At 39.8% G+C, this 15,974-nt stretch overlaps 1 protein-coding gene across 4 annotated transcripts in view; it reads right to left on the bottom strand.

Moving 5' to 3' along the window:
- Positions 1-468: 468 nt before the first annotated feature.
- Positions 469-15,974, bottom strand: part of ilf3b (interleukin enhancer binding factor 3b) — a 38,892-nt gene continuing 23,386 nt past the window's right edge. The window contains exons 14-19 of one of the 4 annotated variants that reach the window (XM_030783395.1): positions 12,615-12,752; positions 11,965-12,108; positions 11,492-11,618; positions 8,048-8,095; positions 1,325-1,756; positions 469-1,126 (exon numbers count right to left, since the gene is read on the bottom strand). In XM_030783395.1, the coding sequence (XP_030639255.1) occupies positions 1,008-1,126; positions 1,325-1,756; positions 8,048-8,095; positions 11,492-11,618; positions 11,965-12,108; positions 12,615-12,752 (1,008 nt within the window). In that variant the 3' untranslated portion in view covers positions 469-1,007. Of the gene's footprint in view, positions 1,127-1,324; positions 1,757-2,406; positions 2,889-8,047; positions 8,096-11,491; positions 11,619-11,964; positions 12,109-12,614; positions 12,753-15,974 lie in introns of those variants that run through there. The other 3 variants (XM_030783397.1, XM_030783398.1, XM_030783399.1) reach the window with 3 other exon arrangements.

Genomic DNA, 15,974 nt, shown 5'->3' with positions numbered 1-15,974 from the left:
ATTTCCTCGGCTAGCTTCAACAGATAAACACAGACAGACAAAAGACAGTGCATAATATCTCCCCCTGTGATATTATGCATAGGAGGAGAGTCTGGCAGAATCAGAGAGAGAGAGAGAGGTAGTGACTGTAGAGTCAGCAGTAGGTGTAATAATTTTTTTAGCAGTGGACAGCAGGGTGTAAATTTAAGTTCTGTTCGGGTGACCTTTAATCTACCCACCAACAAATCCATCTCTTCACCTCTGATGACAGTTGCCCTTATGCTTGAAGTGGGCTCCACTCCACTTTTGACCTGTCATTCTGCACTGATGCAACGTCATGTAGCATGTACGCAAGACAACAACTGCCAGCCTAAAAATCTGCTAATCTTTAAAACATTTTCTTAACCGTTTATCGTGAATATTTATCTACTAGAAATTTTTACAGGGAAAAATTGTTCCATTAACTCAGCACACATCAGCATTCCTTCAAAATAAAAAACTTTAATCAATACAAACATCCTTTAACATTGCTCTGCACAAGACATTTCGCAGTCACAAAACACACCAAATTCTACTTTCACCCAGCTTGAATTCCACATCTTTTACAACTTGAGTAATTTCCAAAAAACAAAGGAAAAAAAAAAACAAAAAAAACCTGAGGACTTAAATTACAAGCAAATATGTCTACAAACCAGTACTGTTACTAGTCCACGGTGCTGAGATAAGATGGTTCAGACCAAACTGAAATCAATTAAATTATAGTACCATAACTGGGAGATTTTCTGACAAAAATGAAGAATTAATGATGAGACACATGTGATCAAACATTGACCAGAACAACACAGGAAAACAGACCATTTCTCAAAGATCTGAAACACTGCCACTCTTTTAAAAGGTTTTTTGGTGACAGTTGGTAAGCCAGAATACATTTCCTGTTCACTCACAGCAGAATGTATAAGAGTGGTGGACACTTTGGGAAAACCTGGTAAAAACAACAGAGGCCAGGCATGAATCTGGCCAGATTCAGTCTATCTATACTGATAATTCATGTTAGGATCTCCTCTTCCATAGCCCAAATTATGATGGTTGTGGTAAGAAGCTGGATTACCACCTCCCACAGAACTGTAGTTTGTCTGATTGTTGTAACCTAAGGGAAAAATTAAACAAGTCAAATATTGAAATAAGCTCTTTTGTGGAAGACAAAAGCATCTTAATTTTTTTTCCCCTGAAAACGTAACACCATCTGAGTGTTGAATCTGAAGAAAAGTATTAATTACAGCTAAATGGGATGTAGAACATAACGGTCCTAAACTGTACTTTTTAATCTTGAGTCAGAATTACTCACATTCATAGTTGTACTCTTGGCCTCCAGAACTCCCTGTAACTTGGGCAGGGTACGCAGTGCTATAGTTAGAGTATCCCCCACCTCCTGCTCCACCCTGGGTCTGACTGAAGTTCTTCTTGCCTTGACCATAGCCCTGCCCATACTGAGTGTAAGAGCTTTGTCCAGGGGGAGTTGAAGCCTGATAATTCCCTGGAGCAGACCCAGCTCCAAGAACACCAGCATGAGATTTTGTCCCTTGGTGCATTGACTGTTTCTTGCCAGGAGGTTTCTCAGCAGGAAGAGGGGCAGTATAGCCCCCATCACTCTGGTAATAGGAGTTATAGCTGTTTGATGCTGCAGGACCACCTGTCCCAGTCAAACTGCTCACTGATCCTACTACTCCAGAGGTGGACTGTACAGATCCGCCATTGGTCCCTCCAGTGTTATGGTAATCTAGGAAAAAGTGATAAAACGTACAGCGCTGCTAAGAAAAGGCCAATATATCCTATCACATATTACATTGCAGTTGTAGTATACACAGCTTACAGAAAAGACATATGATCATTAAATGTGTGTGGCTGATAATCTTTGACTGACATAATAAATTCTCAACGTCTTGTCATCGCTTTCAAAGCAAAAATTTCATTTTATAAGATTAATTAAAAAAATTGTATTCAGTCTGAGGAAAAGTAAACATGCCTTGCAAATATCACATTGCTTTTTCTTTATAAAAAACATAAGCAAAACAAAGAGACAAAAGGCATTCTATAACCATTTATATAATTAAAATGCAACATTTATATGAATTAAATATGCATTAACCTCCTAACTGTAGTAAATGCAATGAGTATAATTTCCCTAGTTTTTATTATAGTCCATCCCTAAGCCATTCTTCAAAACTTAATTAACACATCTAGCTGTATTAAAAAAAAAAAAAAACAAAAAAAAAACAAAGTTTGCGTTAAAAAGAAAAAAGAAAAAATATGGACACATGAGGGAGTCAACACAAACGATAGGACTTTGGTAACATACACAAAAGTCATAAAATAAAATATTGTTTAAATAAGGAAAATGTGCAACACTTGAACGTTTTTTTTTCTCTGCTGCAGTGAGGGAACAGTCTGAAACCAAGGCAGGATATGTAGAGCAGTCCATGCAAACTCTTTCTACCTCCCTGTCTCCTCCCCCTGCCCCTCAGTCACCATTCATCAGCAACTCAGAGAGGTCTATTGCTCTGGTCCCGCAGTGAATGCCAGGTGTAGCAGCCAACGACAGACCATCTTTTTGGCATTTCCTGTTGTCTGGTTGCTTGTTTCTTCCAGCAAGTAAGAGGGTGCCTGAGGCAGGGCACACCCCACTGTATCCACAGTGCTGTGCAGGTGCATGATGGGTAGCGGTATGGGGTTGTGGGTAACAAAAAGACGACTGAGTCTATAGGCGTTCTCTCATGGAGTAGTTCATATTAGAGAATATGAGTATTTCCTTGCTGTCCCTACTGCTTATGTTTGTTTTGTGGTATGCTAATTGAATTGGATGCTTTAAGTTGCAAACTCGTGGTAGCCATGGCAATCTGAGACAAAGTCACCTAAAGAGTGAGACAGAGCAGAGAAACACAATATTAGATTTTTCCGCCACTGCCATGACAATGGCATGCCATAACAACGTGGCACAAGTCAATGGTATCAATTAGGAGTCAAATTGAATTCTGCCATTTTTTTTTGTGTGCGTATTTTTAGATTTCTCTGCTCCCATCACGCTTAAGAAGGTCTGTCCTCAGAACATGCCGCCTTTCAAATTTTGTTAGGATTTAACAAAAAAACAAAGCAAAACAAACAAACAAACAAAAACCAGGCAGAAATGGTATTCCATGGCTCAAAAAAGCAGAGAAATGTAAAATCATCACAAGAGCCTTAAATAAACACAGATCAAATATGGATTATCAAACAAAATCACCTTCTGACAAAAAAGACTCAAGATAATGTTCTGCTTTTGACATATATATATATATATATATATATATATATATATATATATATATATATATATATATATATATATATATATAAATACAGTATTTTGAAACTCTGCTGAAATTCCACTTCATTTTATACTCTGCTGAACTTTCATTTGGTACTGATGAGTAATCACAGTTTATCCTTTAAATCAGAGAGGACCAGGCACTGAGATGATGATTCTGAATGCATTTTTTCATTCAGGAAAATCTGTCAGAAAATGTGCTGAGTTTTCACACATGAAAATAAATTTTCTTCTCTCAGGAAATTTTATTCAATTCTTTTGAGAGACTCCTTGATCTCAATTAGATTGAATTACTTTTCCAGTTTTAATGTGGCCTAAAATGAAAATTTGCTGAAAGTTCTAAATAGTCTGGCAAAAGGTGGGTCTGTCCTTTAAGATGGATAATAAACATGCTTAAAACTATTTTCAGTGGGATAAACTTTCATTTAAACTCTCAGATTCATTCACTGTAAGAGTACAGCAATGTCATAATAAATATCATAATTATTTTATCTACTTTAATAAATATTAATTCATGGATATTTTGTTTCAAAATTTTCCCTTAGAGGCCTGTGATCCACTTCAGCCATGAAACACAAAAATATTCACTCATTTACTAAAATACATTTTTTCAACCATTCTTTTCCCGTTCCCCGACCCCCCATCTGGAATGCCCGAATATTCATAAGCTCTCAAAGTCACACAGGCTCCCTGTCAACTAGTCTGCCTTCCTGCTCCAATATGTGTGAATTCTGACACTGCATCTTTTCAACCAATGAGCTGCACAGCACTGCCACACTGTGTAGCTCACTTGCAGCAGACTGCTATTTGAACAGCAATGTCAATGTGCCCTACATATGCATGTCACTGAGAGGTACTATGTAGAGAAGGGCAAAGTAATCTGGCTGGACATAACCAAAAGTGTTCCTCTTGCAAATGAGGCAAGGCTGGGATTCCATTTATGAATCACAGGTGTGGAATGCAGCTCCTCACTGCTAGAGTGTGGCAGACAAAAACAGTACTCCACAATAGGGCTGGGCGGTATATCGACTTTTTAAGGTATATGATATACTTTCAAGCGAGATATAGGATGACAATACAGTTTATATCGATATAGTTTGAAGTTGCGCTACACAACCCGTTTCTTCCGTAAAGCCATGCCAGTGTTTGAATCTCTCCCTCTCTCACACTGTCCGCACAATCCCGCCCCCATTCTCTCTCTGTGTCTGCGTTCAAACCTGGTGTCGTATAAATTCTGGAACAGGTGCATACGGTGACTCATTTTCACAGGAAATGCATCAAATTGTGTCGACAATTTGCAACATGCAAACCATGGACTAATCAGATTTGAGTTAAAACGCACAAGGGGTTCTATTGGATGAAAAATACACGTGAAGAAATCGAAAAAACACCGTCAATACTACCTTGATAAAAGGTAGGAAGGGTATTGGACACAGCTCGTCAGATCACCAAAAACTCAAAATGTCTACAAACTTTAATTTTGGCTTCACTCACAATGTATGAATAAAAAGCACAACAGGAAATCGTCAATACATGCTCAGCACTATGTCTTTAAGAATGAATTTATTACAAAGAAATAATCCACCCCCCCCCCCCTTCTATGATCCAGAAAATAAACTAATAGTACTTACAAACGAAATATTGGATTAAGTCCACCTCAGATAGCCCTAAAGTGTCTTTAAAATCCAGTGAAAAAACAGAAGCCGCCAAAAGTGACAACCATCCCGTGTCGGTCAACAGAAAAGAATCCACACAAAAAGGGCAAGATCCCCGCCCCCACCCAAAATGCGATCACTTGCAATGGTATGCCGCGTTAAAAACAGAAAAATAGCATCGATCTCACCAGGAACAGCGGAGGAGAGTAATCCGTGAATTTGTTCGTTCCCTCTTCAAGCGATGCGTCCACCCGCGGGAGACGCGCTGCGGGTTGCACAAGTCCTTAATTAAGTCCACTCTACAGTTTACCTTTCTTCGCTTTCAGTACTTAAACAGAAACAAACTAAGTATTTTTAGTGGTAGCTGCAGACATTTAAAACTGGGGCCACACAGATCATTCAGGCACTTCCTCCTCTCCCGTTGAATCCTCCGCCTTGACTAACGCACATCCTGCATAAAAACTTTAGGTGCGTATTAGGTGAGTCAGCTGCACAAAGCCTTAAAAAACCCACCCATACATACCATTATTTGACAGTGAAGGGAAAAGGATGTACCGCACTATAAAGATAAAGGAAAATGCATACCCTATTCCATTCGTCTCTCACAGAGAGCAGACCCAGCGTGTATTATATTTGTGAACTTCATAATGAGTTAAAATAATCTGACCAAAAACTTAACGTGGCAGTATCTCAAGTCACTAATGTAAACTATCACATTCAGAGCCACCAAACTGTGAAATGGCTGTTAAAGATGCTTTACTTTTTTAAACTATGTTGTATGTAACAACAAAAATTCCAGTGTCGTGGTGTATCTAAACCCTTTACAATACGTTTGGCTAACCGAGCCCGCTAACAGAGAAGCGATGCTTTGCCCCATACCTTCCATATGTAGATGACACGATGACACGAGATAATATTAAATGACACGATGACATGAGAGTATATTAAATGTCTATGCACACAGAATTATTCTCGTAAATTTGTACTGTGGTTTACCAGCGATTAGATATCATGTGTTGCTCAGGAGTCAAATATTTTTTTCAGAGATGTTTTTGTTTGACCCGTAGCTCCGTAACATGTTTTATTTACCCACCTATATTTTAATTAATTGATTTTCCCACTGTGTCACTCCTAGCTGATGTTTAGCCTAAATGTCGCAGTCCATCAAAACCGTGCTCTCAATACATTTTACACTACATAACCTCTATATACAGCTTGATGACAGGGAAAAAATGTAAACATGCTTTCAATCATTTTCTTACAACTAAAGTCTAATGCTGTTTGGAACACAGACGTTAAAAGTATTAAGATAAATACGTTGTTGTACTTCAGTAATTTTATTTAAGATAGGTAATTAATTTTAAATCATTTTTCATTTATATGTTGATATACTGTCCAGCTGTATATTTTCAAACAGGGCAGGCCTGCTGTTATTTTTGTCCTGTTTACATCTTTATTGTTATCTGCAGAGCTGTGTTTTGTTAAGCTGGAGAGAAATATCTGTAACTGTACTCTATTTTAATCAGTCTGTTATTGTTGCTGAACATAACTGAAGGAGCATTCTCAGAGACAGGCCTGTTTTTATTTGATACAGGCTATTTATTTTATTTAATTTTTCATTTACATTTTTTGCAGCTGTATATTTTCAAACAGGAGAGGAAACCCTGTCTTTGCAATTATTTTGATCACAGTTTGTTTTAATAAAAGTGCTTGTGACATATGGCTTTGACTTACAACTAAACATTTAGTCCACTACGTAGAAAATACAGAGATATATATCATGCATCGCCTTTCAGCGTAAAAATACTGAGACATGATCTTTGGTCCATGTCACCAAGCCCTACAACAAAGCATAGATCTTCTCCAGAATTACTATTATCCATCTTTCTCAAAATATGGATTTATCAGCAATCAAGTAATTTGGCACCATCATGATCAGTGGTGCTAGTAAAGCTAGTCAACACATACCATGAGGTCATCTTTTAACACACACCATTCTGCTGGTGTGTCACATGGTACACCAACACATCTCTAATTTTCTGCTCTTCCATTAAACCGTCAGAAATAGATCAGGCTCTCTTTTGTTTGAGATGTGTGTAAATTACAGAGCCAAACTGTTACAACTGACATGACAACATTCTCAGAGTCAACTTGAGTTTGCAGCATTTTTTCCCCAACAAAACTCTTTTTGCATTCAACAAAGCAGTGAAGAGCAGCAATGGGAGACAATTTGATGCGACTAAGTCTGCTGGCACGTGTGTTTCTGAAAAGGGATGGAGAAATGTTTCTAAAAATTCACTTTATATTGTATGACTTCTTTACATTAAATCTGCTTAATTTCCTTTAATTCTTTAAACTTCTTATGACATATGTCTGTGCCATAAAAGATCAAACCAGCAAACCAAGTGCATGAACGGATGCCAAGTCGTAAATCATACAGTGTTATTCTCTACAGTGATTTGCAAAACTTTAGCAAGTGTGTCTGAATTTCCTCCTTACAGCAATAATCCATGTTATTTATTTAAGTCTTAAAGTCTGAATAAAACAGCAGAGTCAAAATAATGCTCATTTGCTCAATATCAGGTGGGGATAGTTTGGAGAATTTTTATGCAAGTACAAATTAAGACCAGCTATGAAAAGCTAAGTGTAGCAATAGTATAGTGTGCTGAGATAATTACTGGTGTATTTAAAAGGACAAGAATATGTTAGACAAAAATGCATTAAATGACACACAGCTAAATAGACAGGAGCACGGAAATTAAGGTAGTGCAGTGATGAAGATCATTTCTAAACTGCTTGAGATATTGGCCTTGGACTAGAAAACCATCAAGTGCATATTTAAGCCTTGGTTTATTATTTAAAAAATCAGTAAATCTTTAAAGATAATCTGTAAAAGGTAATCGGTCTCCAATTGTCCTATGTCTTATTTATTTTTTTCTCTTTGTCAATAAAATTGAAACTGACCACAGTGGCATGGGTTCACACTGGCAAATAGCAAGTCAGCTTTTCATAGTACCAGTAAAAACTGAGGAACAGACTGGTAAATACTTACTATAGCCAGAATTTGCATTGTTCCCATATCCATAACCTCCATAACCACCTGTGGAAAGTTAACAAGCACAGTTACTAATGCTTGATCACAGTGCCATTTTTGTCAATATTTAGCTTCTACAGACTTAGTATGAACGGAACACATTTCATATTACTGTATCTATTTGCTTTACACTAGCCATGGTGTTGATTTTAATGGATCTAAAAGTGCAAACAAAAATGTCATCAAGATGTAGGGATGTCACAAGAACCGATACTTCGGTGCCAAGTCAATGCCAAAGTTCAGATGACATAAAAGAACTAGTTTTCGATAGTATCTGAGTCAAAATTGGTACAGCACTCCTGTCTGACTGACGAGAGCGCGGTACCTTTCTGACTGACCAGGGCGCAGTACCAGTCCTCTGCAAGCGGAGGAAGAACTTGAGAACGGCCACTGACACATGAGACAAACAAAACATAAAAGTGGTGCATAATAGTGCTGTTGAAGTGTTAGCTTCACCAAACTAAACACCCATCGAAAAGAAATTTGTATACAATTTTTGACATGGCTAAGTGCTAAATTACCTCACTGCTTTAGACTATAACTGACTGTAGTGTCCTTACTGTTTAGTCAAGAGTAAATATAACATAAAAACGTAATATAAAACACAGATTAATATAAAAAAGGGAGATGTTTACAGATTATAATGGTCTGTTGCAATGTCAGTAGATTACAGCAAGTTAAAGATGGCCATTTTGTACAGATCCTCAAACTGAAAATCAATATTGTGTCAGGATACTCAAAGGCTATATGTCATTGCTGGAGTGAGAAGTTCTGTTATCGTCACATCCCTACTAAGGTGTTATTACTTTAATAATTTCATCATGACATCCTAAAAAAAACTTAAAAGGCCTAAATATGACTGTACAACAAAGTACTGTGGGACACTGCAAGCTGAATGCAACCTGTTGCACATTTAAGAAGCGTGCTGTAGAGACAACGGTAAACAGAGTTGGTTACCATTGTCTCCAAATGGGTACTGAAGCACTGCTGCCAGCTAAAGTGATGCTGACTGACTCATCCACCCAAGGGAATACATTCAGTTGCAATCCCTTGGAACCCCACCCAAGTTGGCACTAATAACACAGCTGGGATTCAAAGCATGAATTTCCATATATTCCCATGTGGTGCAGCTGCCTGCTACTCAAATCAATCAGTAAAACTGCCAAATAGATGAAAATGTAAAGTTTAAAATGTAAAGTGAAAAACTGTTAAGTGATTTTCTTATGACACAAAAGCCTAGTGTTTGAGTAATGGCACTCCTCCTTTTTTGTACACTCAGGTCAAGTGTGACATAACTACACTGAAAATGCTCTTAAAGAACCTTTCCATGACCAACCTAAATTTAAATTTTTAGTGTAACAGAATTAAAAAAAGAACCTTTCCACGACCAACCTGTGTTTCAATTTTTAGTGTAATGGAATGGAAAAAAAACCCTTTCCATGACCAACCTGTGTTTCAATTTTTAGTGTAACGGAATTAAAAAAACCTTTCCATGACCAACCTGTTCCAGTTTTTAGTGTAACGGAATTGAAAAAGAACCTTTTCACGGCCAATCTGTGTTTTAATTTTAAGTGTAATGGAACTAAAAAAAGTTCCTTTCCACGTCCAACCTGTGTTTCAATTTTTAGTGTAACAGAATTAAAAAAGAACCTTTTCACGGCCAACCGTCAAGTTTTAGTGTAACGGAATTTAAAACAAAACGCTGCTCTGAGATAAAATTCCAACTTCATTTTTCAGTTGAATTCTTTTGGGCAGTTTAGAAACTTTGCCCATCTTTTACATATGTATAATCTTATTAATATGACAGCCTGCACACAAATCCTCGAAACCCATGCCCTGTGTCCTGTGAGGCTATAGTATAAAGCACAATACAAATGTCATCAAATTACATTGAACTGCATTAGCTAGCCAGCTGCTGTCTCTAAGTTATATGGAAGGCATGTTTCAAACAAATGTACATCTGTCTACTGCATGAACCCACTCACAATGTTAAACTTCAAAATGATTAAAAATCTAAAGGTGAGATCCACTCACGAACAGTTTACACTTCTGTCCGGTGTGTTTACAGCAGCCTAAATAGATTCCTCAAGTATACTATACACCACTACACAACTGGAAAGCATTTTTTTGTTTGTCTGTCTTGGAATAACTGCAATACAAATTAGTACATTTAAGGTATTTTATTTTCGCAGTTTGTTGCCAAAAAGCACCTAATAGAGTATGAAACGGCAAAAAGGAGAAAAATGTACAAATCACAAATAAGTTAACAGTACATGAAAAGAATAAATTTTGATAAAACGTGCAAATTCAAATGTGTACTAATGAAGTCTATCAGTCTTTCTCCTCCACTCATTCTCATGCCTGTCCAGTCATCTCTGTGTCGTACAAACACCTTTAGCATGTTGTGTAGATCCAGCCTTCATTGGCACAATGTCAATCTGCAATATCACCATTGCTCTACCAAAACTTCCCATCTCTTGCCATGGCAGGTGGATATGAAGGCTCATTTACAGCTTTTGTGTGGCAAGCTGTTCCAGCAATACTGTTCCAACATTGATATACTTGGGCTGTTGTCAGGGTGCAGAATGATAATAAATCGTGTCTTCCTGGGGCAAACTATAGCAGCTCCTTTACATAATGAAATTATTACACGACTGCCTTAAACCTTTTCACTGATTATCGATGCAAAAGATGCATTATATCTATCTTTTTGCATCAGAGTAGATGCAAAAGATGTTATTTCTGAAGAAAGACCAAAAGACTTTTGGATGGTTTCGGGGAGAGAAGAGCATACTTTGCGGTTGGGTACCAACTTATTGACCTATTTGGCAAAATCTGCTTGGTGTGAAAATAGAGGGAAGGCTTACTTGAAGTGAATAGCACTCCAAATTTTTTGAATTGCGATTTTTGATTTGCAAATTAGGTAGCCATCTACAACAATACTTGCAAAAATCAAGGAAGGACAAGACAATTAATATTTTAAATACAAAATCTGCACCATCAGGTATTTCCTTGGCCTTTCCACTGTTGAAATGTAAGAAAGAATAAAGTACAACGGTAATTTATTCCCCCAGCCCCTCAACAAAACATCGATTTATATGTCAGTTACTAGTAGAAGATCCCCAAATTGTTGTCTGCACTAAACCTGGCCCTGCTAGCATTTCTTCAGAAAGCCTAGTTCAGATCAAAAGGTTTTCAGGCAATGAGACTACTTTGAATTGAACAGCCAAATATTGTGGTCTTAGGGTTTTGTCTACCCTAAATTTCAAGTCAATTGGTTTATCATTAAGCAATTCAAAAGTACACAGAAAATTTGATCTGAATTGGACTTAAAAGAAGGATATGGCAGCATATCCAATTACATAAAAACCCAAATTCAGAATAAGGTCATGTATTCTTTACCTTGATTGTAGCCCCCACCATTGTTGAACCCTCTGCCCCTCCCCCTGCCCCGCCCCCTACCCCGGCCTCTAGGATTAGCAGTTGGGTCAGTGGGAGGTCCACTCATCATTCCAAAGCCTGAAGTGTGCTGAACAGAGAGGACAAAGATCCGTTAATAGTTTTCCTTGAAAACAAGCTCAAATATAGACCAGTCACCACACAAATACAGGGACATATACAGGAGATAGCTTTCTAAACGCTTGGTGCTGTTTTGAAGGGACCACTTCAGATTGCTCTAGAGACAGAGTTCTATTCAGTCCAAGTGTCTCCAAAAGTATCTTCCAGAATGTAGCTCTGTCTACTGAAAGCAAATGTGCTCCTACTCAATGAACACTTAAAACTCACATGGCCTTTAAGATATTTACAGGAAAAGGCAACTGAAACAAAAAAAAACAAACTTCAAAGTGGTTTTGGAAGCAAGCCAGCAAGTTTACCAAGGGTGGAAGTTTTTTCTTCTTAGATGCCTCAGATGCAGATCCCTCTGGAAAGAGTTTCTCCAGAGCAGCTAGCGCAGCATAGGCCTTCGCCACTTTCTTATTGGATCCAGAGCCCTGGAACTTCTGTCCTTCAATCTCCACCTGGAACATACAGTAAGGAGGATCATTCCTAAGACCTTTTCAAATGCACATTTCCAGCAGTGACAGGACTGTGCTTGCACTGTGCTTGCACTGTAAATTATAATAGCTAACATTACAGATCTCTAACTAATGCAATTTTATATCTGTAATTTTGACAAGAAAATTCATGTTTCTTCAAGCAAGAAAACACCTGGAATGATACAAAGAATGTACTGGATCTTTTTTTTTTTCAAAACTACAGCCAGTTGAAGAGTATGTCCAACTGTAATCATCTCGAGCAATGCTTCCTCACAATGAATTAAAACAGCTTGCGCTTTGATGCAATGGACATAGTAGCAGTGGAGGAATGGAGCAATTGCCTTGACGAGCAGTCTTGACATTTGTTCAGTTGAGCATTTTTTTCTCTTAAAGTTTTATTTTTTAAAGTTTGCTGCTTATATACAAAAGGTTGAGGCTAAATCTTTAGTGTCCCTAGGGTCATTTGCACTTGAATAAAAAAGATTCACCTCCATAACAAAGCGTTTGTCATGGCTGCCACCCGTCTCTGAGATGAGCTCATACTTAAGGCCTCTGCGCTTCTCGTTCAGCTCCATAACAGGGTTCTTCCCATGTTTGGTCAGAATTGGTCCCTGCTGCCGGGCACTCTGAGGAAACAAGGAAAAATATAGGTACGTGGAATGTACATTTTAGGGTAGAGTGGAGAACTATGACACTTCTCTGCAGGAAGCAGACTCCATTCTAAAGTTTATCACTCTAGCACACCGACACAAGACACAAACACACACCAAACCACCAACGCACTCCCCACATCCCTGCACAGGGAAACCTGGACACACACCAAACCACCAAAGCACTCCCCACACCCCTGCACAGGGAAACGTGGGCACAAACACACACCAAACCACAAACTCACTCCCCAGACCCCTGCACAGGGAAGCCTGGACACTTTCTGCAGGCCCGTAGACCATACTACCCATAATTTCCTGCTCGACCCCATGGGTAATCTGAACCCATCTTCTCAGCTATCACTGTAACGGTTTTGGATACAGCAATGGAGCCAGATACCAGACACAGTGATGATGCAATTTTCGCCATAAAACCGCAGAAAAATCCAAACTCGCTCTCTCCAATTTTCCAACTCTCCAGCAGCGGCTCGCTCTAGCAGCAGCTTGCTAACAGAGGGTGTCCCTAGCGGGTGTTTTCGCCTACATAAAGAGACACCATTACTCCCTGGCTTTGGATCTCTCAGGCGAGTGATCCTACCTGGATAAAGAGACAATGTTTCTCTGCCGAAGAAAAGAACAAGGAAACAACGAAGCGAGATATTTGTACAGCCAAAGTTTTAATGTACTTTCTCTCGCGCAGTTGTGACTTTAACTTCAACCGGCTTATTACACTGTAACGCAGATAGTATTCGACGGAAGAAAAGGCGACCACATCCCTTTTTATTTCTTAAAACGTCGAAGAATTAAATTAAGAACCCTTCAAGATCATCGGACGAGCGACGGAACCCCCGAAGATCTTCAAGCGACAAGGAAAAGAACTTCTCCCTGGACCTGCACATGGTACTGCTCATCAGGCCACCAAAGACACATCTGGGCACACTTTAGTCTTAAGGTTATATTCAGTTAGCGTGAGGGAAGTGCTGTTATTTGAATTCTTTTATGATTTAAATGTACACACTGTATTTCATGCACAATGCGGTTTTTAGCCGCTTGTTATTTTCCTTTGGTTACAACTTATGAATGATAGATCTGGCATACATTCTTTCTCTCTCTAACTCCCTTTTTCTGATTGCACACCTCCAACATTGGGATTACAGTGTGAGTTAAGGGTTGGGTAGAGTTACAATTTACAGTTTTGTTATTTGGCAGACGCTTTTAACCAAAGCGAATTACAATCAGTGCATCAGTCAGATTACTAATACCTCATGAACACAGATCACAATAAGACTGAGCGTCAATTTACTCCTTCGTATGGCGCCCCTGGAATACTTTGACAAACACAGATACAAGACAAGGTTTTTTTTTTTTTCGGAAAGGGAGGTTAGGCAGTGGGGGACAGATGGGTTCTAAAGAGGTGAGTTTTCAGATTCCTGCGGAAGATGGTAAGAGATTTCCCAGTCCTAACTGCATGAGGGAGGTCGTTCCACAACCGCAGGGCAATGGCAGAGAAGAGGCGTGGTTGGGAGGAACAGCTGCCAGGTTCCCGAAGTGAGGGGACAGTCAGTTGACCAGAGGTCGTAGAGCGGAGGGTTCTAGTAGGGGTATACGGAGTTATAAGGGACTGAAGGTATGATGGGGCGGAGCCTCTTGTGGCCTGGAAGGCCAGCACCAGTGTCTTGAACTGGATGCAGGCAGCTACCGGAAGCCAGTGGAGTGCAGTAAGCAGTGGAGTGACATGAGAGTGCTTAGGGAGGTTGACTACCAGGCGTGCAGCGGCGTTCTGCACGAGCTGGAGTGGCCTGATGGCGCAGGTTGGCAAGCCTGCCAGTAGAACGTTGTAGTAGTCCAGGCGGGAGATGACAAGCGCTTGGACCAGGAGCTGGGTCGCCTGTTGTGTGAGGAATGGGCGGATTCTCCTGATATTGTATAGGGAGAATCTGCAGGATCGAGTGACTGCCGCGATGTGACCGGAGTAGGTCAGCTGGTTCTCAAAGGTTATGCCAAGGTTTTTGGCTGCTGTGGTGGGGAACACCACAGATCCCTCGATGGTGATTGCAGTGTCGATCGCTGGGGAGTTCTTAGAAAAAAACAGAAGCTCTGTTTTCTCCAGGTTGGGTTTGAGGTGGTTAGCGGACATTCAGGAGGCAATGTCAGCTACGCAGGCTGCGATACAAGGCTGAACCTGAGAGGTGGGGGGGGGGGGGGAGAAGAACAGCTGTGTATCATCAGCGTAGCAGTGGTAAGAGAGACCATGGGCAGAGGTAACTTGACCGAGTGATCTGGTGTAGAGAGAGAAGAGGAGTGGGCCGAGTACAGAACCTTGTGGGACTCCCGTGTGGAAAGGGCGGGGGGAGGAGACCGATTCCCTCCAAGAGACCTGGTAGGAACGGTCAGACAGAGAGGACTTGAACCATGCGAGTGCAGAACTCGCGAAGCCCAGCCCAGCAAGGGATTAGAGGAGAATCAGCAACTCAACAGCTGATGCGACAGGAATTAAATACAAACTCCCTAGTAAAATAAGCTAGCGACGCTACCAGACAGAGCACACAGTTATAAATTGACAGAGAACCTAAGTTAAAGCGAACCCTGAAAGAATCTAGCACGAAGTAAGTTATATACGGTAAACGACAACAGAGTAAACAGAGCAAACAGAAATCGCGGCTACTCAGGCAATTAACACGCAACAGAAACAAACATTATCATTATTATTATTATTTTTATTTAACTACTACTCTTGCAAGTTGAGCTGGCCCCCGAGCCCAAGAATTTCATTGCTGATAATGTCCACATTGTTATCTAGTAAATGACAATAAAACTTGAAACTTGAAACTTGGGAGTTGTTGAGTTTAGGAGCTACTTGCTTGAGACTAGCTCTCAAGTTAGAGATTCTTTGTTCTCTCACACACATATGCTTCTTGCTGCCCATCCCCACACACGCTTGCGCACTACATCCTCATACCACACATACCTCTTGCCTGTGCGCCTGCACACAGCCTCTCTCCCTCGCTCCTCCTTCTCATTTCTGTGCGCCTGTGCACAGCCTCTCTCCCTCGCTTCTCCTTCTCTTTTCAGTGCGCAGCTGGGCACATGCCCACACACACTTTATGAGACGGATTTATATGACACTGATATTTATATGAGACTGATTTATTAATCCTATCACACCTACATCTTTTGGTGTCCCCGTGTTAGGATTGCAAT

The sequence above is a fragment of the Chanos chanos genome, chromosome 8 (assembly GCF_902362185.1).
Source record: "Chanos chanos chromosome 8, fChaCha1.1, whole genome shotgun sequence".
Taxonomy (NCBI): domain Eukaryota; kingdom Metazoa; phylum Chordata; class Actinopteri; order Gonorynchiformes; family Chanidae; genus Chanos; species Chanos chanos.
This window is presented reverse-complemented; position numbering and strand designations above follow the sequence as displayed.